We start from the raw sequence: 27,969 nt of genomic DNA, 5'->3' as shown, positions 1-27,969 counted from the left end.
AAGAAATGATATGAACACTTGATTGTAAGTGACATTTTTCTCGGTCTGAAGGAAATGACCTCACTGAGTAAATAGTTGGCAGCTATATATGTGGCTCAAAGTCCCTCTGAATGGCTGCACTTTACCCTTTCACTTTTTGGCCTTATCTCCTCTTCTGTGGGCCCGCTCTCCTCTCCCAGCCTCGCTCAACACACTGCAGGTATTTTAACGGCAGTCAGTGCAGTGTGATCCTGCAGGCCTGCAAATCACTCTGTCCACCGCACTCAAGGGTGGACGATAACGAATATGGACGCCTAAGAGCCGGTGTGATGTCTTCCAGATCATCCCTGAGAAGCACTCTATGCTGACTTTCTTTAGTATGACAACCCCCCCCCCCCCCCCCCACCCACCCACCCCACACACACACCCCACCTGGTGTGAGTTCCATGCTCCATTCTCTCTCTTATGTTAACATTATCTGTCTTCATTCACATTTCACTCCTCTACATCTCCCCTGTTCCCGTCCATGCCCCACCAGGCATTCCCCACACTGGCAGTTCCTTGTTAACTGTGGAGTTCTGTATAGAGGTGAGGGGGGTTTTGGGGGGTGTTGGCCCTGCATGTCATGCTCTGTTTTACCCTGATAGTCGCTCAAAGACTTGAGCTTCATCTCAGGAGTGCAGTTTGAGCTGTTCTCAGGCGAGCAGCAGCAGCAGCAGTCATACCGGCTTCAGTGTGCTAGCTGGATAAAAACACTGCCTTATAAGGCACTGGGGACGGTGGCCCCGGCCAATTTTTTCTTTCTTTTTTTTTTTTTTTTCTCTTCTTTTTTTCTTTTTTTTTTTTTCTTCAAAACAAGCCGATCTCTCTGCTCCACACCTCCTCCTCTGGTGAGACGGCCGAGCCCCTCCATGGTCTTTTTTTGGTTCCTTCGCTCCAGTCCAGTGAAGAAGACCTGGCGTCTTCCAGGCGTGCGATCCCTCAGCAGTATGAAAATGTCAACCTTTGCTTCAGTTATGGAGTTCCTGTCCTCCTTCGAGGTCGCAACCAAGACAGCGGATCAGGGTTTTTTTTTTTTTCCCCCCCTGTTTATTAAAGCCACAGATGGCTCACCAGAGTTGTTTGTTAACTATATATACAGAAATATAAATATATAACATATCTTCCCAATTTTGTTAAAAGAGTAGATTGACTCTCTGAAAAAATGCATTTATTTTTCTTCTTCCAGAGGGGATTGATGTTACTCTCATGCTTGTATATTTAGCCACTGCCAGCAGCCTGTCAGCTTAGCACAGAGACTTAGAATGGGAAAGCAACTCCTGTGTCACTCTTAAGCCAAAGATTTATGCCTTTTCATGCCACGGGTGACCAATTAACACATGCCATACCTTTGAGAAATGTGTACAGGCAATAATCTGGGGATAGGTGCATGACAAGAGGATCTGCATTTTTTTCATTTTCATTCAACCCGTGCCTTTTTTTTTTTTTTTTTTTTACCTCAGTTAGCCAGCTACTTTTTTTTGTATTTTTGTTTTCCATTTTTTTTATTTTTTACATGCATCCCTCAAGGGGCTTCGAGACCCCAGGCTGGGAACCACTGCATTAAATAATACTTTCGGTAAGTAGAACAGGACGTGAGCCCGAGTTCATCTTGCAGGGGATGTAAAAAGGAATTACAAAAATGAGGAAGACCATAATGACTGGAATGGAATTGGTATGACATATGTGCAGAAAAAAAAACTGCTACTACAGGCACGTCACAGCTGATCTGCCCTTCTGGTAATGTGACAAATCTTTGAAATGAGCTGCCGTACAGTCATCCGGCCTGTTGATGCAACGTAGTGACGTGTGGCGCTGCCGGAGCACGACGCCTTGACGTGTCTGTGCCGTACGGTTCTCATGTGAGAGGAAACCTATGCACCCTGAGATTTGTCCTAATCTGGCAGATCTTCTTGTCTAGACATGAAGACTGTGGTTTGGGATTCTAATTTATGAATGCAAAGTGAACAGTTCTGCGTACAGCAGCAAGTTTCTGAATGCGGATGGATCTGATGGGGGGGGGGAAACTTTGGCAGCTGCAGGGTTGTGAGCAGGACCGTTAACGGAGGGCGAACGCAGGGTCAAATTTTGTCGTGCAAAACTCTTTTCCCCGGGTGGTGCGAGCATCAGATTGGATACCTGGGGGTCTGTTTTTGTATTTTTAGCTTCAGATGAGGGCGTGAGTGAGCAGAGCAGAGACGAGAGCAGGAGGCTCCCACGCACAATACACAAGCTCATCCATCTGGCTTCAGCCTTATCGTTCCATCACAAGTTGCTGGTGAAGCGTGCACGCGCACCAAAATACACGTACACAGACGCTCAAGCTTGTGTACTCTTGGACACGCATTTGCATTTATTTTAGCAGCGCATTACTCAGTTTATCTTAGCAACACACAAGCCGCATTGTGTGGCGCCGGCAGCAACGACTGAACAATGCAGCACATTACCAAAGAGCATTGGATTGTCAGTGAGTTCATGCAGCTTTCGTTTCCTTTAATGAGCCCAAACAGAAGCGTGTGTGTGTGTGTGTGTGGTTATGTTTCGATCAGCAGTGTGGCACTTTAATGTCTCTGAAGGGAAGTATAACGTATGTGGATTGGTATTGAAATAAATGGGCCTGAGGATTCACGTGAAATCCTCAAATATGATTCAGGAGAGTTGCCTAATATTCCTGCTACTGTTTTTTAGTGAACAAGTTTGTGGTGCGTGTTGATCTCATCCAGATCTTTTGCTATAAAATACAGGACACAAAAGAAAGTGCTGATCATATCTTGACGGACCCCGGCATGTTTATTGAATTTCTTACTCTTCTGTAGGAGCAATCAAGCAAGTATGTTGTAGGAAATCCTAACTTCATGCTGTTTATTGACTTGTCTTCAGACCTCAAAGTTAAACATTCGATGCAAAAACATAATCAGGAGGTACTAGTTGTGTGTTTTTTGGCTCTTTCCTCAATCATAAAGTGAGTTAGACATATAACAGCCGTACGGATGAAAATATGAACTGTAACGTGACGTTTGGTGTCCAGAAGTGCTCATGCACACTCTGGTGTTCATCAGACTTTGTTCCTATCACACAGTTGTGATATCAGCACGCACTGGTGGGACAGTATGTAATGCACACTAAGAGTCGCAGGCCAAAGCAGCATGCCGTTCCAATTCCTCTCGCCTAAGTGTTTTTCCACCCCAAAATATTCCAATCAAATACCACAAAGCCTGTAATATGAAACGCTGTACACAATGAGCATGAATAATCATGTTCAAACCACTTTACGTAGTTTTACCTGTGACTCAGCTAGTCTTTAGCCAGGATTGGAGTTTTTTATATCTTGATACAATTTGAAAAAGGCAGGGAAAATATCGTGTGACAACATAAGGGGTTTATATCATTTTGGCTCTCCGTGTTCCACTGTTGGAATTGTGAATAAGCAGTCCCATCGTGTGTTCATTTGATAGACCGTGCATGTAAATGTCCTCCTGAGTTTGAGGATAACTGCATGCAGGACCCTGTGTACACGCAGCCCCCCCCCCACGCTATTTTTCCTGGCACATTCCTCAGTCTCCTTTATAAGAAAGCGTGGGTGCCAAGAAATGTGCAGGGCACCGGAGCATGGGACAGAAATCTGTCAAACGCCAGAGTAAGACATGCTGTCTGTATTCCCCGCGGAGGCATTAGCCCTGCTATTTTGCGAGCGAAGGATTCCAGCCTGCCGTGTCCTTCTCTGAGAGTGCATGGGGCCCCTGGCCCTGGCACCGTACCCCTAACCCCCATCACCACCACCACCCAGCCCGGCCCTCCACCGTTTTATCCCTGCAACTATTTTTAAAACGGCTGGAATTCAATCAAAACATTAACTTTCTGCTCAATCCTTTTAAAGCCCAGAGCAGTGCTGCTTGTTTTCTGTTCCACATGCCGAGTGATGAGGAGGGTACGAGGAGAGGAAGAGGGGATTTTGAGGAGGAAAATGAGCAGGGGGAGAGAGAGAGAGAGTTGAGTTGTGAAACTTTTTGGATAGCTGGGTTTAGCTCCTTTCAGGTTGGTGCTGGATCCACGTGGCTTTTTTATAGAGTGATAAAGAGTGGAAGCAGGCGAACGGAGGGCTGTAATGTAATGTCAGCAGTGGGTCTAGTAAATAAAGAGGGAGGGCATAGATTGTGCGCAGGACGCGAGTACTTAAAGAAGTTGTGTGTGTGTGTGTGTGTGTGTGTGCTGCTCTTCTGTAGCCTCAGCCCTTTGTATTTTCATAGCGTTGCTAAGCAACGAGCAATAGCCCACTGGCTGGTTTACAGTATAGCAGAGATAAAATGCTCAAGTGGTATCTAATAGATACACAACAACTCGTACTGATAAGTGTACCGGATGGCTTTTCTGTAAGCCTGGTGATGAGAAGTACCCAATACACACCAGTCAGCCATTATGACCAAAGACAGTGAGTGAAATGGAGAATACTCATCATTTCTTTTAAAAGAAATCCAGTAATTCCACCCTTGTGAGGTTGGTGGAGCACCAGACTGTGTAGAAACTCCAGACAGCAGCCATATTATCAATTTAGTTTCTGTATAAAAAGCATAAGCAACAAACTGATGACTTTGATGAATTGTGAAGACTTTGATCAAAAGCAAAGTCAGTAAGAATTTGGGAGGGAAAATACATTTTTGTCTGAAACGGATCCAGATGAAATGTGGCACATTTATTACAGTTCAAAGTGTTGAGTCCAGCCTTACACTTCCCCAGACGGCCGTCAGTTATTTAATATTCATAAATACTTTGTCTGAGTAGCTGAGAAATGTCCTCCAGAGCCTTGTTGGCTTTTTTTTTTTTTTTTTTTTTACAGTCATGCTAATAGAAGCAAATTGGAGGAGCTGTGCGCACTCGTTTCTCTCGTGGAACTCCACAGCACTAAATGGCTTATTATGAACGACCTGCAGGGTTCCTGCGAGACCTGATGTCTTAAGATTGCTGCAGTGTGGTGAAGGAAAGCATCTGGCCTGCCAGCTGTTTTTAAATCTTTTGGGTCTCAGACCACAAGTTCCTGATTTCTTAAACACCCCACTCCCCGATGCTTCTCTATTTGGCAAGTTAACTATTTTGTGAATTAAGTATTGTGTCTCCAGCAGCATGATATTGTTCTCTTGTTGCCGAGATGCACAGAGAGGCCGTGGCGCCTCCCGCCATCACCAGGGCAACATGTATTTATTTATTTCTCCTCCCCCCCCCGCACTTGATTCATCTTGTTTCAATCAGACATGTAGAAATGACAAAGAGGGGGGTAAAATGTCACCACAGGGTCCAGTTTGCAGATGGGGGGGGGGGGGGGGGGGGGGGGGGGTTAGTATCATGTCTGCAGTACAACAGTGTTTACTTTGCATTTCCCGTGGCAACTGTCAAGGACCAGCGTCTGTCAACTTTTTCATGTCCAAAGTTGGAAATGTGTGGAGCTGAAGTCCCTCCACATTTGATTCTGTGGTAGAGAGCTCCCCATCGCATGTCATGCTGCTGCTGCTGCTGCTGTTGTTATTGTAGTTATTATAGTTTAAACTGCTGTACCTGCTCTTCCTGAGGTTTTAGGCCACACAAAACTTCAAATCCTATTCACTTGGGTACACGTTGAATCCACATATCACCCATTTCCCATCACAGGAATGATCAGATACCTGAGATGAAACACATTTCCCTTCAGTCAGTCGAAGAACGGCGACGTGTCACTCTCATATACCTGCTGTGTCGATGACGGTGCGGTTGAAACTAAAACATGGCGTAATTTTCAATCATTTGACAAATAAATCAAAAGAAGAGGCTCAAGGTCAAGTCGCCAAAAAAGCTGGTGGGGTTGAATGAGGAAACTCATGAAAGAGTACTTGTAGTTCCGCCTGTTAGGATATGTATTTTGTGAATGTTGATATAACAATTTGCAAAAAAATCATGCCAGGAATTAGTTCACCCAGGTGAATACATTTCTTGGTAAAATGTTGAAAAAGGAGCTTGTGTTGTGTAGATTTCTCTCTCACCAGTGTTTTGTCACAGTTTCTCCACCTATTATAACCAGATGGGAAAAGAAAGATGTTACTTACTCCACAAACCTGAAGAAAGTTACATTAAAGGCAGTCGATAGATAACGGATTGTAACATAAAATGTGCAGTGCCGCATGAAACTGAACACAACAGTGTCAACAATTGCAGTTTTGCAAACGAGACCTATTGGAATTTATTGACTTGTTTTTAATGTGGGTGCATATGAACAAAAATACCACCACATGCATATTTTTGTGCAAATAAAACTGTGAGATGTGCCTTTTTATTCCACACTTTCCTTTCACTAAACTGCGTGATGTTTTAGGCAGCTCAAACGAAGAAAAAGCCATGATTATGAAATCTGACACACATAAAAAATAACCTAATAATCTCAGCCCTGACTTTAAATGTTTTCTTTCTTAGATTAGTAACAGCCAAGCCGATGCAGTGATGCAAGAAAGTTAGACGCAGCTCTCAAGAGCGCTTCAAGAAGACTGATGTCGTTTTGGTGTTGCTTTCCAGCATTTAGTTCGCCCATGCACGTGACTAGAATAGTTTCCAAAATGTAAAAAAAAAAAAAAAAATTCCTGTGTCCCCAGGCTGCTGAAGTCTGGACTGTCTGTTGCTATCATACCTTCTGTTTCAATGACAAGAGGAATAAAGTAATCTCCGTATCATAAAAAAACAAACATAAATGTGCATGTGTAAATTAGTCATATAAAGTTCTGAGGCAATATTTGCAGTCATGCTTTTATAATTCTAAACTTTGCTTCTCTCTACGCCATGATCAAGTATGCGTCTCCCTGCAGATCACAATGCCTTTCGTTGGTCATCTGGAATATTGCATTGTAAAAACTCTTATCACATCCGGTTTGTTCAAAAAGATGAGTCATTGGTGTCATATTAGGGAAGCTGATGATTTCTTTTTGGTACATATAAAAGTATAGCGGCTGTTGCTCAGACACAATTCAAGGAAACGTTTGCATTCCAGTGAAAGGCACACAGTTGGTGCTCAGCAGCTGTATTTATGAGTTGTTTTTGGATGTCGCAAAGATTCATTAATGGTCATGGTAATAACGTCTTTCTTTCTTCCTTCTATTACCACTTTAAAAAAAAAAAAAAATACAATCTTATTTCTGCGTGTGCATAACTTTCCCCTGTACATATGTATGCTTGGATGTACCTGCACACTGCCTCAGCTTCCCAGTGTTATTTTTGGAGCTGCAACTGAATGTAGGGCATTGCTAAGCGCAGACAGAGCTGCTTCAGAGGAAATGACTTGCACACAAGGACCGGCTTCTTGACATAGAGAAATTATCTGCCTGCACCGGGGTGGGGTGGATCATTTCCTGTATTGCCATGTTGGTTGGGAGAACCTCGTGTGTGCGCGCGCACACACACACACACACACACACACACACACACACACACACACACACACACACACACACACACACACACACACACACACACACACACACACACACACACACACACACACACACACTGCTGGCAAACCCCTCTCCTCCACCCTTTTGGCATGCATGTTTTTTTTCCCTTAAATAGTAGTTTTGTGTGAGTGTCGGTCCTTTAATGGGGAAGTGAGGCCGAGATGATGAAACTGGGAGCGCGGCTCGCCGAAGGAGCGACCTCAGCCGAGCGGGGAGCGATGGCAAGACTGGGCGAGATAAGACTGAGTGAGAGCAGCACGAAAAGGGCAAAGGCAAGAGAAACATTTGCAAAGGAAGTGCGGGAGACGCGGAACAGATTGTACCGCATCTCGCTGCGTGTGTCTGGGGAGCGCGGAGAGGAAAGCGACAAGGGGAGTGTTTTTTTTTTTGTTTTTTTTCTCCAAACGCCGCCTGCTCAGATTGGGGTTCCCCGGCTCGGTCCAGCGCCTCAAACGGCTTTTCGCTGACCCTTCAGGAATGCAACAGCTGACAGCAGCTGATAGATGACTTCCTCGTCGTTACACACTGTAACGATTAGGGGTTAGCATCACTCTGTCTTTTGCTTATTTAATGGTTTCCCTGCATCGCCCTGGGTCAGACTGTGACCATTATGAAGTATGCGAGCGCAACAAACAGTCCTGTGTTCAGCGAGGTTAACACGCTGCAGCCCTGCAGACCATCTGCCGGCCTCCATCCCTCGGTTGCATAACTTCACCTATTCGACAAGGCAACGTATTGCCACTCAAGTACAAGGCTGAAGTAATTATCTCGATGGAATGACGACAACGAAGGGTCGTCAATGGAATTTTTTTTTTATCGTTTTTTTCCCTTTTGTAGCCTTTTCAAACAAACTTTTCCAGTAGTTTTAGCTGCTTTAAATCCCTCAACACATGTTTTTTGTTTGTTTAAATAAAATTCAAAGAAATGCCTAAGTGCAAGCACTTTGTTCAGTGTCCTCCTTGTAATCTTTGTATGACTTAAAGATGGGTGTATGTGGAATGAAATAACAATATCAAGATCTCCAGTCACACAAGGAATGTGCTAATGTGTAGTGGTATTTCAATTTCAGAGACATCATTTTATCTTAACAATAATTTAGGCGGATTTCTCCCAAAACATCTTACAAATTACTCACTTATCGGTACACACGTTCTAATAAAAGCACAGAACTAGGTAACTTGGTGGTACTGATGACGTTGTCTGTCACATTGTTCACCTGAAATGACATCATGATGACATTAAGTTTGGCATAATTATGTTATCAGAGTGTGAATTCAAAACATTTTATTGGAAAGTTGACAATGGCCCTGAATCACGAGAAATATCTGCATCCGAGCCTCCAACGCAAAATATCTGGAGAGCCGGCAGAACAAGGACAACTGCCTGGACCCTACATGACGGCGCCGTTTATTCTGCCTCTGCGTTCTTCTCTAAACCCAGAGAGAGACGTCTTGTCGCATTTGGACAGAAATATGTCTGAGGCACTACTTAGGAGCCGAGCGTGGTGAACGCAGTTGTTAAGTAGCGCCTGCACACTGTGCGGAGGTGAGTCCATCTCTCTCAGACTGCTTTATGTATTCAGAAGGTCACGGAATCGGCTCGCTCATCGTTCGTCAGCCGATGAATATCATGGATAGAAACATGTAGGCAGCCGCTGATGGAAAATGAGTCATTGCACCTCTCGAGAAACAAAGCCTTCAGCTCCGTCTGTTTAGTTTGCTCGCAGCCGGTATTTGTGTGTGCAGTCAGACGTGCTGACGGACGTTGAATAAAGTGCAGAGGGAAGGCTGCTGGTTTTCATTGAGGCTCTGTGATGATGTGGGACTGCTTCTCCTCTGCGCCACAGTGGCAGTAAATGAACTCTCATCCAGCAGTGTTTGCTCCTGAAAGTTTGTTTCTTTATTTTTTTGGTGGGAAAAAAAAGTTTATTTCAGTTATTTTCTCTGTGAGGTCACCTGGAGATGACACACTTCCTGTCTCTCTGGGCCATGTCTGACACCACATGATTCACAGCCCATTGATATACTCTTGTAATAACAAGCAATGCACATTTCAAACACTCTTTGCGTACTGACGCTGAACTTGTGAACATTCACACAAGTTTCATAATCTCATTTAATATGAATGAATTCTGATGACAAGTGTCTCGACTTGTAAAACACGCGTGAGAACTTGCTTCCAGCTTGCTTATTAATGAAACTGCTTACGCAGCAGTTTTGAGTCATTGGGGTTTTGACAATGATGTCATTCAGACGCAATAGTGTCAACTTTTCCGTCCCCTGCACCTCTAATCTGCCTCAAACTCTTCAAGCCACAGCCGCTTAGCACAGATGTCTGGATCGGTGTAAAGTCTGGGAGTCCGAATACTTTCTTGTGCTCACCAAAAGTTCCTCCTGCTCACACTATTTAGTGACTGCATCATAAATACCAAGCCGATACAACTTTAAAAGTGCGAGGATTAGTCATGGATTAATGACGATTATTATTATAAGCACCACTTGAAGACGAGCTTGTCACCAGAAGGTTGAAAATAAAGTCTCTGATCACTGATCTTAACAAGGTTTGTAACTTTGAGCTGAAGCCTGCATTGCTCTTCAGTTGAGTTTATTCAAAAAAGGGGAGTCGTGTACAGTTTGGCCCTTTTCACATAACCTGTCAGTGGTCATAATGTTCCGGCGGATTGTATGCAGTTTTAATGAGAAGCAGACACCCGTTGAGCTCGAGCCTTTGCTCCGGATGGTGTCTCTTTGCTTTTGATCTGTTGTGTGGGTGAAATCTGACAGAGAAACGCTCTCCTTGCTGCTAGGACTCAATCGACGCGCTGGTTCTGGACCTGGATTACCCGGCGCTACGCAAGAACAAGAACATCGAAACATTCTTAATAAGATGTAAGTAGTTGCGTGCGGTGTTTCGCCAAACTGAATTGGATGTCTTGTGTGTTCACACGGTTTGTCCAACCACTTGCTCTGACAGATGAAAAAGTCATAGGGCAGGTTCGAGACCTCCAAATGAAGTCTGAGGACTTTGACCGGGTGAAAGTCATCGGTCGGGGGGCATTTGGGGAAGTTCAACTGGTGAGTCTCCGTCCATTGAGTAGTCGATGCTCCGTCTCCATCTTTCAGTGTTTCTAAACGCCTGTTTCCGAATGAGGATCTCTGACTTGTCGACCGTCTGCTCGCCTCCGTCGTTCAGGTCCGACATAAAGCGTCGCAGAAGGTCTACGCCATGAAGCTGCTGAGCAAGTTTGAGATGATCAAGCGCTCAGACTCTGCATTCTTCTGGGAAGAGAGGGACATCATGGCCTTTGCCAACAGCCCCTGGGTTGTGCAGGTATTGCGTTCAAGCTTTACACCCATCCGTCTATTTTCCATACTGCTCACACAGCTTGGTGCCGCTGGGGTGCTGGAGCCCGTCTCAACTAACTGAAGGTAGAGTGCACCCTGGGAAGGTTTTCAGTCCCATCACATGCAAGCACGGGGACAAACGAGCCAAAAAGCTTCACAGCCACAAGCAATTCTGAGTTATTCTGTGAGGGGGAGAACATGCAAACTGTATATACTCTCAATTGCCTTAGACATGAGGTGCTGGGAAAATCTATTTCACCCACTGAGCTCTCATTCAAGTCCCTGATCAGCTTAATGATTTTTTGTTATACATTGAATTTATACATTTTTCACAAAACAGCATGGCCATTGTCATTGCTTGTTTTATTTTTTACAATTTCAATGAATCAAGCATACCAATTGCAGCATTTCTATGAATTTACACAATGTGTTGTGTTCTCGTTTTGTCATCAACACTAAAAACATTAATTCCTATTTAAAATATGAGCTGCAACCACAGTTTTGTCATCATTTCACATTCATATGCTGTTTCTCTGTCCTCCATGATGATCATTTTAATACCTTTTGCTTGTAAACATTTGTGGGTTGTGGTTATTTTTGGGTATTTTATAGAGCAAACAGATCAACAATGCTGTTCAACGGTGTGTTTTGTGTGTTTAGTTGTGTTGCGCCTTCCAAGATGAACACTACCTCTACATGGTGATGGAGTACATGCCAGGAGGCGACCTCGTCAACCTCACCAGCACCTACGACGTGCCAGAGAAGTGGGCCAAGTTCTACACGGCCGAGGTGGTCATGGCCCTGGATGCCATCCACTCTATGGGCTTCATCCACCGCGACGTGAAGCCGGACAACATGCTGCTCGACAGACACGGACACCTGAAGCTGGCCGACTTTGGCACCTGCATGAAGATGGACTCGGTGAGGGTGAAACCCGTGAGGGGAACAGGAAGGAAGCTGGCGCTAAAGAGCCTCTGAACTAAACGTGCATCTATTCATTTCAGTAATTTCGAATTGGGTCGCGATGCCGACATAATGAAGTTTTCCTACATAAAAACAAGGTTCACAGCATGAAACTAATTTTGTTCGCATTACAAAAAGCTGCTTAACTGAGATGTTGCCGTGATCAACAGCTCATATATACACTGTTCTCAGTCACAGTCCGTTAGTCCCAAACATAACAGTCTGCTTCTGACAAATGCCAAATAACACAGTGAAGCTGAGCGTGGCAAACCGGCAGCTCATCATTAATAACAGCGCTGGGGGGGAAAAAAAAGAAACATAATTTTGTAGTTCAGCTGTGGTGACGAAGAAACGAAATATTCTTTTCTTTTAATTAGGAACGTGAATTCAATTTTAATGCTTATTTTAATCGCCTTGCTGTTAAAATCAATTATTGACAAGCCTCTTTTAGGAGAAATTGGTTTAATGTCGCGATGAACACTCGCTTTGGAAGACAAATGTCAGGAAACGCCATCTACTGCAGACACAGCAGAAGGCAAGGCACGAGGCTGGTGCCAAATTACAAGTGCATGACAAAGTCTGTTAGCAGATGGCTTGGAAGTTCGGTTTCTTAAAGAGACAGAGGTTAAAATAGCTTGAGTGAGACGAAGGGTAAACTGGGGTCCAATGTAAGGTATTTTCTTTTAGATCATTGGGAGGATGTTGCGCTGTGGCAGGGAAAGAAACCCCTATAAATTATTATAATAAGTCTCGAATGGATCTTTCAGAAAGTTGCATTTAAAATCTCAAGTTTGGACGTTTGCGTGAAGATGACAGACTCGCCTCAAGCTTTCAGGGTCTAATAACGCCTCCTGGATTTGTTCTGCAGACCGGCATGGTGCACTGCGACACAGCTGTGGGGACTCCGGACTACATCTCTCCCGAGGTGCTGAAATCCCAGGGAGGAGATGGCTTTTATGGGAGAGAATGCGACTGGTGGTCCGTAGGGGTCTTCATTTTCGAGATGCTTGTCGGTCAGTTAACATTGCAGAAAGTCACAGCAAGCTGTCAGATGGCCTTTAGTACTTTTGTTTTGCCATTTATGGGCCAGTAATTCTTAGCGCTGTGCTCCAATTGCCATAAAATTGAGATATCGCAGATGAATAATTTTCGGCTAACTGGCCTTCAGGTGACACTCCGTTCTACGCCGACTCTCTGGTGGGAACCTACAGCAAGATCATGGACCACAAGAACTCCCTCAACTTTCCTGATGATGTGGAAATCTCCAAAGATGCCAAGAACATAATCTGTGCCTTCCTCACTGACAGGTAGAGGAGAAGGAAGATATCGGGGAGATTTTGTCTGACTTCTCTGTTCACCATTTCATACGAAATCAATTAAGGCTTTTGAGTTCACTAATCCGCAAAAACACAAGTGTTTTTGTCAAATTTGTGAGCTTTTGGAATTGCGGGGATGGTTTTATACTCTTACGTTATCAACAATCTTTTAAAAAGGTTATCTAGAGTTAATGACTTACTCTGTACGTGCACTGTCTGCTGACACTTCTACCTGTTGGATTTTATAGGAGAGGATGTCAAGGCATTTGAAGTGACTCACCTGAATGTCTTGACTCTAAAATCAAAAATCTGTTGACATTCAGTGGGCAAGTATTGGGGTGAAGACAGACATGATAAAGACCTACATTATCTATAAGTTACACTACAAGTATAGATCGATTGATGGATAGATAGATAGATTTATGTGGTGTATGTTAAGTAGTTACTTGTGGTTTCCTCCTGACAATTTGTATTGCGTTTCATAGTTTCTCTTGTTTTCCAGGGAGGTGCGATTGGGTCGAAATGGTGTGGAGGAAATCAAGCGGCATCCATTCTTCAAAAATGACCTGTGGACTTTTGACACCATCAGAGACAGTCAGTGTTATGCTCCTCCTTCTGCGTCTTTGATTCACAAAGTCTATGCCAAGATAACCCACCTGCGTATGAACAGGCAGAACATGCAATCTCTTTACTGAGACGATCCAGTCTGTAATCATACCAGGTTTTTATTAATTTTTTTAACCCTAAGTTACATAGGGCTAAACACCTAAAACTGAAATCAACTGAACTTGGAGATCTTCCTGAGTGTTAAAAGCGAACTAAAGCTACATGCATTTATTGCAAAGAAATAGTGTGCCATTAGGGTATGACCTCAACGTCAATTGGCTCAATTTGACTACATTTACAAAAGAAATAAAGTAGGGAATCGTTCTGCCTAAAGTCAAAGGGCTGTAGATATTATCAGAATTTTAATTTGAAAAAATGTTGGGGTGATGTGTACAATTTCAAACTAATCAGAACACATGTCATAAACCCTTATTTCAATCACCATAAAGAGCATATCAGATGTTGGAAGTAATCCATTTCACCACGTCATGAAATATTTTACATATTTGCATCAAATGTCAGTCGTAGTTGTATGACGTGTTAAAGTGTGTAATTGAGTTTGTAGCTAATTATCAATGATCTGTGTGGAAATGTTTTGACTGTAAAACATTCCAGCCGCATTTCTTTTGGGGTTGCAAGAAACCGTTTAAAACAACTTTTTGTTCGTCAAAGCAGGTGACACTTTCTTCTTTGCTGCTTCTTTTTTCTCGCCCCATCAGCCGTTGCTCCTGTGGTGCCCGAGCTGAGCAGCGACATAGACACCAGTAACTTTGATGAGATCGAGGATGACAAAGGTGACGTGGAAACCTTCCCCACGCCAAAGGCCTTTGTTGGAAATCAGTTACCGTTTGTTGGCTTCACCTACTTCAAAGAAGACCAGTAAGTCGTCGGCTTCAGTCCCATGTCTCAGGCTTCCATATACATAAGAGACAGATCTTGAATATGTTCCGTGGCTGTGCTTTTGACCTTGTGTTGATTTTTGCTTGTGTCCTTTTTTAGGCTGCTGAATGCTTCCAACAACTCCTCAGTGACTCACGAGAACTCAAAGGGAGAAGTAAGTGTTTTCTGATCCACACACGGTGGCTGCCAGGTGCACCTCCAGCTCTCGCACAGCCCGGCCCGAGTTTCTCAGGAAATAAATAAGACGAGTATCAGCTTACACGACCGCACAGAACAGGACTGTTGACATTGTGATCAAGTCCAGCTTCGTTCTGTAAGACTTTAAGGATTATGATGGAAATGACTCAGAGGGGATTTCGTTCCCTGATCCCATGATTTATTTGTACTTTGTTTGAATTTCAGTGTTCTTAGCTGCACTGAAAGACTTAAGCAGCTTTTTTTTGTGTGTAAGTGGCTGAGCTGATTGCTAATCTGGAGAAGTCTCAGACTTCAGGACTAAAAAAAAAAAAACCCCAAAAACCTGCCACTCATCACAATCTGCAGCAACTCTCTAGGAAGATAATACAAACGTGGGAGTTTTTCTTTTCAAAGTGACTGTACCTCACTTAAAGAAAGCAAATTATGTTGTTTTTTGTTTTTCTTTTGTTTGTTTGTGTAAAGCTCCTCTGAATATTTGCAATAAAGTAAAAAATATTGCCCGATCAAAGCTCCTCCTGCAGAAGAAAGCTCAGGTTTCGAGATGCTGTGAAGGCTCACTTCTGTCAAGACGGTGTAGCTTGTCACATAATTCCTTATATGATCATCTGCTCCAGACACGGTACATTTCAGGCATGACGGCAGATAAAGCATGGCACAGCTGCTGTCAAGTTACCTCTTGTTGCTGCAGAGGAACCAAACGAGCTTGATGCTAAACTAGCTACTTTCACAATAATTCCTTTTTATATAGAACAAGAATATATAAAAATAAACAAAAACTGCAAGATGACCTCTCCAGTGATCTTTGTACAGTGTAGAAACTTTATTGAGATTAGTTTGATTGGTTGATTGGCACAAAACAAATAATCTGCAAGGTTTATATAACATTGTAGTCCTTTAATCTTTACGAAAGTTAAGAAAACCTATCCCATGTGTTAACATCAAAACAGCAATGTTGCCGTGATCACTTCCTCTACATCACAAGAGGATCGAACGACTTCATGTAACACGAAACAGGTGGTTTTGTGTAGAATCATTAACCTAATCATTAACTAGCTGGTTTTATCCACTCTGGTTAGCATGTTTGTTTTTCCACACGCAGCTGGTGACATGAGTGCAGCTTTCATTTGAGTGCTTGAAGAGTTGATTGTGCACAAACTCTTGACTTTGTCCACTAGTCATAACAACTTGACATCAATGCTTATATAACACTGTACTGTGATATAAAAGATGGCGATATCAGATTCACTGGCAGGTACAAAAAAAAAAAAAACGACTGGATCTGTGGTAGTTCACCAAAACGGCAAGCTGTGCACCCTCGCCATTGTTTAAACAGTAGATCGCCTGAACTGTGCAAACTCCAAAGTGCACGCCGCCGTTAACGCCTGTGCTTCAGGAGCAACTGAGGTGCAAATGAAGGGGAAACGCTGAGACGATCAGCACGTATAACAGGTGCCGTTTGCTGTGTTTCTGTTTTCACAGTCAGTGGCGCTGCAGAAGAAACTCCGTGACCTCGAGGTGCAAATCAATAATAATAAACAGGTTAAAGATGACCTGGAGCACAAGTACAGGTAGATGATATGTCGGAACTCACAGATCATGTTATTGACCACGTCAGAATTTGCGGGGCCACTGTCGGCCCTTAATTTTTCTGAACGTTTTCAACTTGTTTTTTCTGCAGAACCACCGTCGCCCGCCTGGAGAAAACCTCCAAAGAGTTGGAGGAGGAGGTGGGTAACACCCCAGTGACACCTACTTGTACATACAAACATACACCTGCATGAATCTTGTAATCTGCGAATCATACTGCCCATAAATCCTAGCCATACACTTTAATGTCTTGTCTTTTTCTTCTTCTCAATAATAGATTAATGTATTTTTGACAATAAAGCAGGAAGTGACTTTAAAGAAAGCTCTGTTATACAGACATAAACACCATTCCTGCACATCAGAACCATCACTACTACGAACGGTGGTGGTTGTAGGGAAGCGTTTCCTCACCTGGCGCACGAGTACCGAGCTGCAGGCCTTGATTGGCTGGCGCACTCTTGAAATTACTCTGTTCGCTCAAGCACCGTGCAGCCTCACAAAATTTGATCGTCTGCCAAGCGGAGTGGAGTAAAATTCATCTCAACAAGTATCGTGTTTTCTCGACACACAAACCCACCGCTGCCATTGCTTCCAAAATATGAACATTAATACCTTTGTTTCATCCCTGCGGATAATGGTTCATTTAAAACCACAAATAATAGTGAACGAAACCTTAGGGTATTTGCAGATCCATTAATCGTAAGCCGCAGTACTTTCCGTTTTCCTCTTTGAGTAAGAATAATAATCCAAATAATCATTTTTGTCTGAAAACCTGTGGGCGTGGAGCTGAAATTACGTCTCATTTTCATCATTTTGAAGTCGATTAATCTGCGTTAGCACTCAAGCCGTTTTGGTTTTGAATGGTAATAACATCGACAGAAGATACAAGTACACACTAAGATATATTGTAAAGTCCTGTGTGGTTGACTGCAGGTCAGCAGCAGGAAGAGCCTGGAGTTGAGTCTGAGGCAGCTAGAGAGGGAGAAGGCCCTTCTTCAGCACAAGAGCCTGGAGAGCCACCGCAAGGCCGAGAGCGAGGCCGACAGGAAGCGCTGTCTGGAGAATGAAGGTGACACGCAGCTCGCAATGTGCATCAACACCTTGATTTGTTTGTGGCAGCAAAGCTGATTTTATTGCGATGAAACCAGTGACTCATTGAAAAATTTGAGTAATTCTCTATTGTTGTAACGTCCGATTTTTCTGTACATGCTGCTAAGATTTTATATTTTTGTGACGCACTGTATATTATCAGCCTCCTGCTTGGCAGCGTCTTCACTTTGTGGTATTTAAAAAATGTAGTTAAGCAGCTGATGGAGATAATGTGGAAATACTGCCATCACCTGGTCATAGTCTGAACATGCTCACCAGAGGAAAAAAAACGCCACTGTGCTTTACAGATCAGTCTTTACCATGTGGATGTGGATTCATTTTGAGAAGATTGATTTGATTCTCTGTTCTCCTCCGTTGTGCAGTAAACGGTCTTCGAGACCAGCTGGACGACATGAAGAAAAGAAACCAAAACTCACACATTTCCAATGAGAAGAACATTCACCTGCAGAAACAGGTCAGTTCCATTACACTTTCTGAATGTGCAGTTTCAGATGATCCCAAATCAGTCATGCAACGTTAATACTGTGCAACAACCAAGTGAGTGTGCATGAAAAGGGCTAAATGTGCCACAAACGAATGGAAATTCTTTAGAAATTGTGAGTTTGTGTAACATTTACAGTAGCTTTGAATCATAATGATCATTTGTTGGCTTTTCTTCTGCAAACCACTCCAAGAAGCAGGAGCAAACGTCATATGAACTCATCTTCATGACAGAAAACTAATTTTTGTCAGAGTTATGAGTGTGTTTAAGTATGAGAAACGTTTTTGTTGAAAGGGTATTGTTATGAAGCCGTACGTTTTCTAAGTTATTTATTACTGCTGCTAATTTCTGCTGCCTCAGTTTTAAGATAGACCGGGGCGTTGGCAGCAGTCTTGGTCCTTTCGTCAGGTGGAGTTCAGTGCAGCAGCTCCTCAGTCAGCAGCTTTAAGACAGGATGAGGTGAAGTGCATAAAAAAGAAAGGACTGAGCTTTCCTTTTAACTTGTGTACTAAAACTGTCCCCAAGACTATTAAAGCACACCGTAGCCACTTCAGAGGCTTCTTTCACTGTACTTCCGAGGGAGTTCTTGTCCTTGATGCTCAGGTTGTCAAACCAGCATTTGATGGAAAAAGGAAATTATTAACTGGATATAGGAGCAGTAAAAAGAGCGTCATCGGAGTCCTATCAATCTGAAACTTGGCGAGCTTTCTCAGTCAGAATGCCGATCTTTTTTAACAAGCATTTCACAGTTTAAATCGAACTTGAGTTTATTATTGATCACAGTACCCAGATACTTAAATATAGGGATTGGTTCCACTGGCTTGGCATGAAGCACACTGCATTGAGGACTGTCAAAGTCAACGCAGACCGCCTATGTTTTTTTTTTTTTAACATTAATTTGAAGGAAAGCTTCATTGCACCATACTATAAAATCATCAAGGACTCGCTTTTGTCCAACTTCCACAACAGTAAGCAGGCTGACGTTTACCGAATCGTTGTGGCTGACACACTCGTTACAATTGCAACAACACATCATCAAAAAAAACGAACCTGTCTCACTATGGTCTAAAGATCAAATTAGACTAATAAAACATCAACGTGACCAAAACATTGTGCTTCAGTGCCTTCCGTCTTCCTAAAGAGCAATTGTTGTCCTGTCAGCTGGAAGAAGCCAACACGTTGTTGCGAGCCGAGTCGGAGGCAGCCACCAGGCTCCGTAAATCGCAGACGGACAGCAGCAAGCAGCTGCAGCAGCTGGAGGCCAACGTGCGCGAGCTGCAGGACAAGTGCTGCCTGCTGGAGCGCAGCAAGCTGAGCCTGGAGAAGGAGTGCATCAGCCTGCAGGCCGCGCTGGAGACGGAGCACAGGGAGCACAGCCAGGGCTCGGAAACCATCACCGACCTGATGGGTGGGTAGATTTGACTCGGAGGAGACCTTTCATGTCACACATGTCAAAATTGCATTTCACATTTAATTTACGGAGGCCACCGTGCTGAATAATGCGGTCCATCTGCTGGCAGTTTGTTTTCTGGCCACAGTCAAACAAGCTTCCACTTGTTGGTGTCTCTGACTTGCCCGTAGGTGTGAATGTGAATGTCTGTCTCTGTATGTTTACTGAATTCAGCTCTAACCCCCTCTGGATAAAGCGGTGAAGAAAATAAATGGATACTAAAGTTAAATGGGAATTCTTTTCATGAATTTATTGATTTTGGTTGTCGCCCTCCTCATCACCGATAGCTATAACCACAGGCAACAATAAAATTAAGCGTCTTGTATAACAATAAGATAGAAAAACACTTTGAATAGTTTCACGGCTGCTGAGTTGAAGGTTTTTCAGCGCCGGTTCAAATTCAAGGTTTGAAATGCTGTTTTCAGGAATTGCTGATGTCGCTACCTGTGTTTTTATGAGGTGGAAATTCCATTACACGCTTCTGGGAAAAGTTCAATTTCTCCGCCACATCGAGTCATTATGCTCTCGCCTGGCCCTGCAGCTTACACAGCAGATTTACTGAGGCCACCTGGACGTGTCTCCCAAAATATACTGAGGGCACCCACGAGGCTCTTTGTGGTTTAATAAGTAGTTTGCAGTGGAGCATGATCTTAGTCAGAATGCATATATATGTGTGTGTGTGTGTGTGTGTGTGTGTGTGTGTGTGTGTGTGTGTGTGCGTGTGCGTGCGCGCAAGAGGAGAGGGTTTATTTGAATTTTTGCATGAGAAGTCACAGATATAAACTAAATTGCCTACGAAGGCTTTTAACTTCAGTGTGTATCGGGAGCAGACTGTGGCTGCACCAGACAGCATTTCATTTGTATAACTGCACAAGTCAGTGTATTTACATCGTGGCTAATGATTCAACCATAATCAGATTACGCCGATGCTGGAGCCACTTATCCTGTCATATAAACCTTCTTATCTGATTGTGTTAATTGAGCTGGGTCAAGCACTCGTAGGTCTTCGGATGTGGTGACTCGAGCGTTTGTTTTCACACAATAAACAAATAGCTGTGTAGCTGATTGCGCATGGAGCTGCTTTCCTTCGTGATCCACAGAGTACACAGCTCATTTGTAAATATTCCTCTTAATCAAAACACAGTTATTAGGTGTTTGCATCAGCTAATTGCCAAGTGTATGCGTGCATGTGAATTTAAAACTCTTGAGAGGACCTCAAGCTGGTCACACACTTGTTTGTTGTCCTTGTGAGGGACTAAAGTGAAATCCCTGTGAGGAGAATCTTAAAACATGTTAGTATGAGGTCGGAGTTTAAGTATTATTAAACTAACTAACTAAACTTCACCTGTGCTCCAACTGACTCCGGAGTGTCTTATTTCGCTGCACACGTTCCACTTTGTCACAGTTGCAATAAAGAGATGGACAAGAGACGAGAAGTGCCTGCCGGGGGATTGTGTGCGAGAACGCATTGTAAGCTTTTGCTTGACCTGCAGGTCGTATCTCTGGCCTGGAGGACGACGTGCGTCAGCAGCGACACGCTCTGTCCAAAGCTGACATTGAGAAGAGGCAACTTCAGGAGAAACACACTGACCTGGAGAAGGTAAAAAAAAAAAAAAAAAAAGATGTGTGTGTATATTATATATATATAATGATATATACCTGAGCTCACAATATACTTTCAAACCTGCTTTCTGTAAGAATTTCCTCCGAAAGGCTCCAGCTTTTAACTGCTTTCGTTACTGATTGGACCAAGGTACCCGTGTTTGTGGCTTCTTCTTTTTCTGAAGCCGCAGCCTTGTGAGACCCTTTACCCTGGCCTTGCACAAGATGTCACGAAGAGCGCAGTTTATACAGTCTCGAATAATCGCAAGCTTTTTAGATGTAACTCCGCAGCTTCTTTCTCTTCAGCCTGAGTAGACGAGATCAGAACATATGGGTATGATCAAGCATGACCTCTACAACTGCACATTTTGGTGCTGATCTGTTTAGGTTTCTGCTCAGATGTTGTGATAAATCTATTTAAATGATCCCATTTGAACTTGGAAGTCCTGGAGGCAGTGAGGAATGAGAGCATTTCCTGCCTTATGTCTTCTTTTACTTCACTGGTAGAATTTCACTTTGTTGTTTTGGTTTTGTTTTTTTATATATATATATAGTTTTGTAGGATGCAGTTTAATCTGCTTGAAGATATTTTTTTTCCAGCTCAATATGCCATTCAGATGCAATGTCTCGCTCTTGCTTCCTTATTCTATTCTACAAATTTCATAGGTGGTAGTTTGAGTGCCTGCTTACACCCCGTTCTTTAGATATAAACACACAAGTCGTGAGAGAAAGTAACAACAGTTCAGCAGTTGTCTTTTTTTTTTTCCTTCAGTACAACTTGCATACCCATCTCTGCTGACTTTCAAACAATGAAGTTTCCAAAAGTTGCACTTCGTCAACTTTCCATTGCTGTGTGTTTGATGTCTTTAAGCCTCCGCTCACCGCTCACTTTTATTTTATACAATTGTTTTTCCTTACACATGCACCACTTTTAAAGGGTGAAAAAAATCAGATCAACTGGAACACATGCATTGAATTATTTGGGAAACTTTTAGATGTGTTAATCTGATTTCTCATAATCAGATATTATTCTTACCAATAATTGTTCATTATTCTGTTTGCATGATTAGCTATAGTTAAAAGCTGATATACCAAAGACAACCTTACATATTTTTTCTTCTGTTTAGTTGCCCAATAACGTTGTATTATTGATTTCCCCCTTTTTCTTTACAACAGATTTAATAATGTTTTCAGCCTCATTCTTTTGATCCTGCCTGCCTCCAGACTCCTCTTAATGTGAGGAACTGGTGAAAGTTATAAAAACCAGAGCCTTGTTTCTGACACTCATTCATGCGATACTGTTGGAGGCTTTTTTTTGTCAGTTAGATATTGTTGCTGGCCTCACAGCACCTTTGTCCTTGTGTTTTTTCCCCCGCGTGTGCAGGAGAAGAGCAACAAGGAGATTGATTTGACCTACAAGCTGAAGGTGCTGCAGCAGGAGCTGGAGCAGGAGGAGGCCTCTCATAAGGCCACCAGGGCGCTGCTGGCAGACAAGAGCAAGATCAAAGTCACCATCGAGGGCGCCAAGTCGGAGTCCATGAAGGGTGAGGCCACCGACCCTTGTGTTTTTTATTTTAACAGACAGCCCATTCTTCATTCTGTGCCAGACCGATGGAGTTCATTCCAAATGTGAACTTTTGGAAATTATTTCAGGCATAAAACAATACATGGGATTGAAAAATGAGCACTTCTGTTTTTTGGGGGGGGTTTTTTATTCCCCTCCAGAGATGGAGCAGAAGCTGGCAGAGGAGCGATCAGCCAAACTGCGGCTGGAGAACAGAATACTGGAGCTGGAGAAGCACAGTAGCATGATGGACTGCGACTACAAGCAGGCCCTACAGAAGCTAGATGAGTTGCGCAGACACAAGGATCGCCTCACCGAGGAGGTGAGTGTTTATGTCGGAGGTGGAGGAGTGGAAACAGATCCCACCGCATGCATAATAACGTGCCAGCGCTGTGCAGCCAGTTTACAAAAACACAAAATACATAGCAAACAGTGCACACACACTGAGTAACCTCTGGGTAAATTACGGTCAGCCTCCACAGCAATTATTGTAAGACAAAATAAAACGTTTAGATTCCGAGTGATAACTTTGACACCTCCATTATCCTTCTCATTGAATGTTTTGATATCCACCTTGAGTTGTAATAAGGCACTGAGTTGTAAACACTTGTACAGTCTAATACAAGGACGAGCAGCACTGTGAATGCCTCAAAAATACCTTTCAGCCAAATTTTAGGCGACTATAAAAAAAATACATAATTATTTTAAGATACTTAATTAAAATCTACTAATTAAATTTCATACATCCACATGCATGCATTTGAGGTGTTTTCACCTTGACATTTAACTCATCATGCAGTAATTACGCTCTCTATGTACTGCTTGTAGTTTGCTAAAAAGAGTAAATGCTCATCAACAGTGAACTTATTCAGAAGCATTCGTTGTGAAGAAATGGGTACACACACGCATGCCTGAAGTCTTCCTCCTTGTCTCAGGTGAAGAACCTGACGCTAAAGATTGAGCAGGAGACGCAGAAGCGAAGCCTGACTCAGAACGACCTGAAGTCCCAGAACCAGCAGCTCAACGCCCTGAAGACCTCCGAGAAACAGCTCAAGCAGGAAGTCAACCACCTGCTGGACATTAAACGCAGCTTGGAGAAACAGAACCAAGAGCTGCGCAAGTGGGTTTTTTAACATCAGCTCCACTGTTGACTCCTGCTCATGCTCAGTGCATTTCAACATCCTTCCGTTTTCATCGACAGAGAAAGACAGGACACCGACGGACAGATGAAGGAATTACAGGACCAGTTAGAGGCAGAGCAGTATTTCTCTGTGAGTTGCTGTACTGCTCAGAACGGCAGTCCTTTTCATGCCATCGTTTCAGTAGATAATGTATATTGAATAGCACTGTTTTGTTTACATCATGTTTTTTTTTGTTATAATCTAAACATTAACACAATAATAGCAACAGTAACTGACTACGTCTGCACTCTTTGTGAGGAAATTATCTTCCATTTCCCACAGGAAACGTGTCAGTTAATGAGGCGTGTAGAGACATGGAGTTATGTGTGTGTGTGTGTGATGTGTCTTTGACCTGATTCCTATTTTGCAGACTCTCTACAAGACTCAGGTCCGTGAACTGAAGGAGGAATGTGACGAGAGGAACAAGCTCTACAAAGACGTGCAGCAGTCTCTGCAGGAGCAGCAGGAGGAGAGGTGGCTCCGCTGTTTAATTCTACAAACATTTCCAACCACGACGAGTGTGAACACAACTGAAGATTGTTCAAAACGACGACACCAAACATGAAATAGACTGAAATTTTTCTGAAAAAACCCCATAATCTTTGTTAAAAAAACCAAAACAAACTAAGACTTAGAACACAGCAAGGGAAATGTGAATTAAAAGATAGTAATAGTCAAGGAAAATAATAATAAGGATGACATTGATACTAGCCATAGTCACTCTTCTGGTTATTATTATTATTTTATGTAGGCGTAGTATAATTAGAGGAGCAGCTTACAATTATTATTTTTCAAGTGAAGCGCCCGGCAATTTAAACAGGAACTTGCGATTCGTAGTCAATCACTTTCATGAGATAGAGCTGTCTGTGTTGAACAGGTACACATTCTAATCAAACATTTGTTCTGTGGCGCTGAACAGCAGTTCAGTCTCTCATGAGTTGTTTTACCGGACTCTCTCAGGGACTCTCTGGCAGCTCAGCTGGAGATCACTCTGACAAAGGCCGACTCGGAGCAGCTGGCACGCTCCATCGCCGAGGAGCAGTACTCAGACCTGGAGAAGGAGAAGATAATGAAGGAGCTGGAGCTGAAGGAGATGATGGCTCGCCATCGTCAGGAGCTGTCCGAGAAGGACATCACTATCAGTTCGGTGAGTGGCGGCGACGGCACAGATTGCTGCTTTCAGATTGAATGCGACAGGGACCATCGATTTGATCTGGATTTGACGTGATTTCTTTTCCTGCGAAAGCTGGAGGAAGCCAACAGGACCCTCACCAGTGACGTCGCCAACCTGGCCAATGAGAAGGAGGAGCTGAACAACAAGCTGAAGGATGCAGTTGATGGTAAGTCAAAAGATTGACAGTAAAACTTACTGTTTTAGCACGAGCAAACGATTGTTGGATACGGTGTGTAATTGTTCACGGTTTTGTTTCAGAATCGGATAAGTCCAAGGACTGGGAGCAGCAGATCAGCCAGATGAAGCAGACGTTCGAGAAGCAGCTCCAGTCAGAGAGGACGCTAAAAACTCAGGTACTTAGATATGCTATATATATGTTATGATATCTCTTGACTGCTCCGGCCATTCATATGCATTCATTAACCTGAGAATGCCAAATTTGAAACTCTTTGAAAATGACTAAATCTGAGTTATAAAACTTCATCTTTACAGATGAATAATACAAATATCATTAGCTCATTGCAATTCCAATTTTTTTTCTACCAAAGCCTCCCCTGATTCCTGAATGTTGTAACTAAAATGACCTAAAACTGTGGTCGTCATGTCCGTCCCACAGGCCGTCAACAAGCTGGCCGAGATCCTGAACAGGAAGGAAATGCGTGGCGGAGGCAGCCGCCGCGGCAACGACACGGACATGCGGCGAAAGGAGAAGGAGAACAGGAAGCTGCAGCTGGAGCTGAGGTCCGAGAAGGAAAAGCTCAACAGCACCATCATCAAATATCAGAAGGAGATCAACGAAATGCAAGCAGTAAGTGAAACGTCCCCCCCCCTCCCTGCACACGGCGGAACAAGCAGCAACATTGAGACCGTGGAGGGAAAAATGTGGCGTTTCTCTCTACGTAATGTATCTTATTTGTTCATTTTGTAGCAATTAGCAGATGAGAGCCAGATGCGCATCGAGCTGCAGATGGCCCTGGACAGTAAGGACAGCGACATCGAGCAGCTGAGGAATCTGCTGCAGTCGCTCAGTGTTCAGTCGATGGACTCGGCCAGTGTCAGCAGCGGGCCGGAGTTCGACGCCGATGACGCATACACAGGTAGGTTCAACCACTATTTGGATAGTTGTTTATTTTTCTTTCATAGTCTTATAATATTCAATGAAGAGGTTCACCTCATGTGCAAGTAAATCTTTTTTTTATTAGAAAGCTGGAGTCTAATTACAAGTACTTAATGCTGAATGTTAGCAGGTACACTGCTGTTGAAAGAGAGGCTTTCTGGAAGCTCGATCAGAACACAGTTGTTTTGAGGGGTTCAATCGAAAACAACTGGTTAGTTTCAGAGATTCAGACAGGATAGATCTGCGAGGCTGCATATAGGGCATGAAGAGTCATTGCAGAACTGTATTTCAGTGGGATTTTAAGAATCAATGACATCGATCAATACTTTATAAGAGTCTATTATCTATTACGAAGTCCAATTTTGTTTCTTATTTTCGGTTTACCCACATAACAACAATCAGTCTGTATGGGAGGCCAGTACTGCACAATATGAAGGGTTGTAGCATTTGTCAGATTGCGTCTGACCGATATGATTGGATGAAACCTCTCTCCCTCAGAAACGCGGCTCGAGGGCTGGCTCTCTCTCCCTGTCAGAAACAACACCAAGAAGTTTGGATGGGAGAAGAAGGTAAGAACAAACCGCTGAAGCTGCTTCAGTCAAGGAAAGCCATTATGTCCTTCTGTCTCCTTAACCCCTGTGCTCTTGTTGTAGTACGTCGTCGTGAGCAGCAAAAAGATCCTCTTCTACAAGAGCGAGCAGGACAAAGAGCAGTCCATTCCATACATGGTGCTTGACATAGAGTGAGTACGACGCCTGAAAGTGCCTCTGAAGCTCGTCTTACCCCGTTTCTCCCACACTGTGCCGTCGTGTCACGCGAATCACTCGCATTCAAAATTGTCTGCGTTTCTGCCACACAGCAAACTCTTCCATGTGAGGCCTGTGACTCAAACGGACGTGTACCGTGCGGACGCCAAAGAAATCCCCAGGATATTCCAGGTCAGCCTCGGCGGCCCTCAGTCGTCTCCCGCGCGCCGGGAGCAGTTGTGTTGACGTCTCCTCCCCTCCCCCTCAGATCCTTTACGCCAACGAAGGCGAGAGCAAGAAGGAGCCCGAGTTCCCCGTGGAGCCGCTGGCCATCGGGGAGAAGTCCAGCTACATCTGCCACAAAGGCCACGAGTTCATCCCCACGCTGTACCACTTCCCCACCAACTGTGAGGCGTGCACCAAGCCGCTGTGGAACATGTTCAAGCCGCCGCCCGCTCTGGAGTGCAGACGCTGTCACATCAAGTGTCACAAGGACCACATGGACAAGAAGGAAGAGATCATCGCTCCCTGCAAAGGTTGTGACGGCTGCACTGCCTGCTTTTTTCCTCCCCATAAGTTCACTCGTCACTCAACCTGCGACTTCAAACTAAAGGCGATTTCCATTCTGCCCCCAGTGAACTACGACGTGTCCACGGCGAAGAACCTGCTGCTGCTGGCCCTGTCCCAGGAGGAGCAGCAGAAGTGGGTGAGTCGGCTGGTCAAGAAGATCCCCAAGAAGCCCACGTCGACCGAGCAGTTCGCGCGTTCCTCGCCGCGCGCCTCCATGAAGGTGCAGCCCAGCCAGTCCATGAGGAGGCCGAGTCGACAGCTTCCCACCAGCAAGAGCAGGTAACCCCCCCCCGAAGAGAACCGTTCTAAATCTTTATATTCCAACGTGGATTGTGCTTTCATTTCTCAATAAAACGGAAACGTAAAGTTCCAGCGTTTGTCCGCCATGTTTCACCGGTGCCCTGGTTTCCAACCCGGGGTCTGTTGCTCCCTTTTTGCCGGAGGTTATAGTTGATTGCTGAAACTTTGCATAAGATTGTCGAAGTTTGTACTTAAAATTATTATCATCAAGTGTAGTCCCTCCTAACTCTTCTCCTCGTTTGGCCATTGATCACAAAAAAAATATATATCTTTTTGATT

At 43.8% G+C, this 27,969-nt stretch overlaps 1 protein-coding gene across 1 annotated transcript in view; it reads left to right on the top strand.

Moving 5' to 3' along the window:
* rock2a (rho-associated, coiled-coil containing protein kinase 2a) overlaps window positions 1–27,969 on the top strand; it is a 37,656-nt gene that overhangs the window by 4,843 nt on the left and 4,844 nt on the right. Inside the window, exons 2-31 of the mRNA XM_080513188.1 lie at window positions 10,288–10,369; window positions 10,455–10,555; window positions 10,674–10,811; window positions 11,486–11,746; window positions 12,657–12,801; window positions 12,957–13,095; window positions 13,607–13,698; window positions 14,430–14,589; window positions 14,710–14,764; window positions 16,288–16,376; window positions 16,487–16,535; window positions 17,329–17,464; window positions 17,868–17,959; window positions 19,148–19,394; window positions 20,930–21,036; window positions 22,423–22,582; window positions 22,764–22,924; window positions 23,538–23,722; window positions 23,804–23,873; window positions 24,154–24,257; window positions 24,744–24,930; window positions 25,030–25,123; window positions 25,216–25,310; window positions 25,574–25,765; window positions 25,886–26,054; window positions 26,573–26,643; window positions 26,728–26,816; window positions 26,934–27,012; window positions 27,089–27,356; window positions 27,456–27,669. Of these exons, the coding sequence (XP_080369314.1) occupies window positions 10,288–10,369; window positions 10,455–10,555; window positions 10,674–10,811; window positions 11,486–11,746; window positions 12,657–12,801; window positions 12,957–13,095; window positions 13,607–13,698; window positions 14,430–14,589; window positions 14,710–14,764; window positions 16,288–16,376; window positions 16,487–16,535; window positions 17,329–17,464; window positions 17,868–17,959; window positions 19,148–19,394; window positions 20,930–21,036; window positions 22,423–22,582; window positions 22,764–22,924; window positions 23,538–23,722; window positions 23,804–23,873; window positions 24,154–24,257; window positions 24,744–24,930; window positions 25,030–25,123; window positions 25,216–25,310; window positions 25,574–25,765; window positions 25,886–26,054; window positions 26,573–26,643; window positions 26,728–26,816; window positions 26,934–27,012; window positions 27,089–27,356; window positions 27,456–27,669 (4,031 nt within the window). The remainder of the gene's footprint in view (window positions 1–10,287; window positions 10,370–10,454; window positions 10,556–10,673; window positions 10,812–11,485; window positions 11,747–12,656; window positions 12,802–12,956; window positions 13,096–13,606; window positions 13,699–14,429; window positions 14,590–14,709; window positions 14,765–16,287; window positions 16,377–16,486; window positions 16,536–17,328; window positions 17,465–17,867; window positions 17,960–19,147; window positions 19,395–20,929; window positions 21,037–22,422; window positions 22,583–22,763; window positions 22,925–23,537; window positions 23,723–23,803; window positions 23,874–24,153; window positions 24,258–24,743; window positions 24,931–25,029; window positions 25,124–25,215; window positions 25,311–25,573; window positions 25,766–25,885; window positions 26,055–26,572; window positions 26,644–26,727; window positions 26,817–26,933; window positions 27,013–27,088; window positions 27,357–27,455; window positions 27,670–27,969) is intronic.

Source organism: Blennius ocellaris (assembly GCF_963422515.1).
Source record: "Blennius ocellaris genome assembly, chromosome: 17".
NCBI classification, from domain to species: domain Eukaryota; kingdom Metazoa; phylum Chordata; class Actinopteri; order Blenniiformes; family Blenniidae; genus Blennius; species Blennius ocellaris.
The sequence above is the reverse complement of the archived record's forward strand: the minus strand, read 5'-3'. Positions and strand labels throughout refer to the sequence as shown.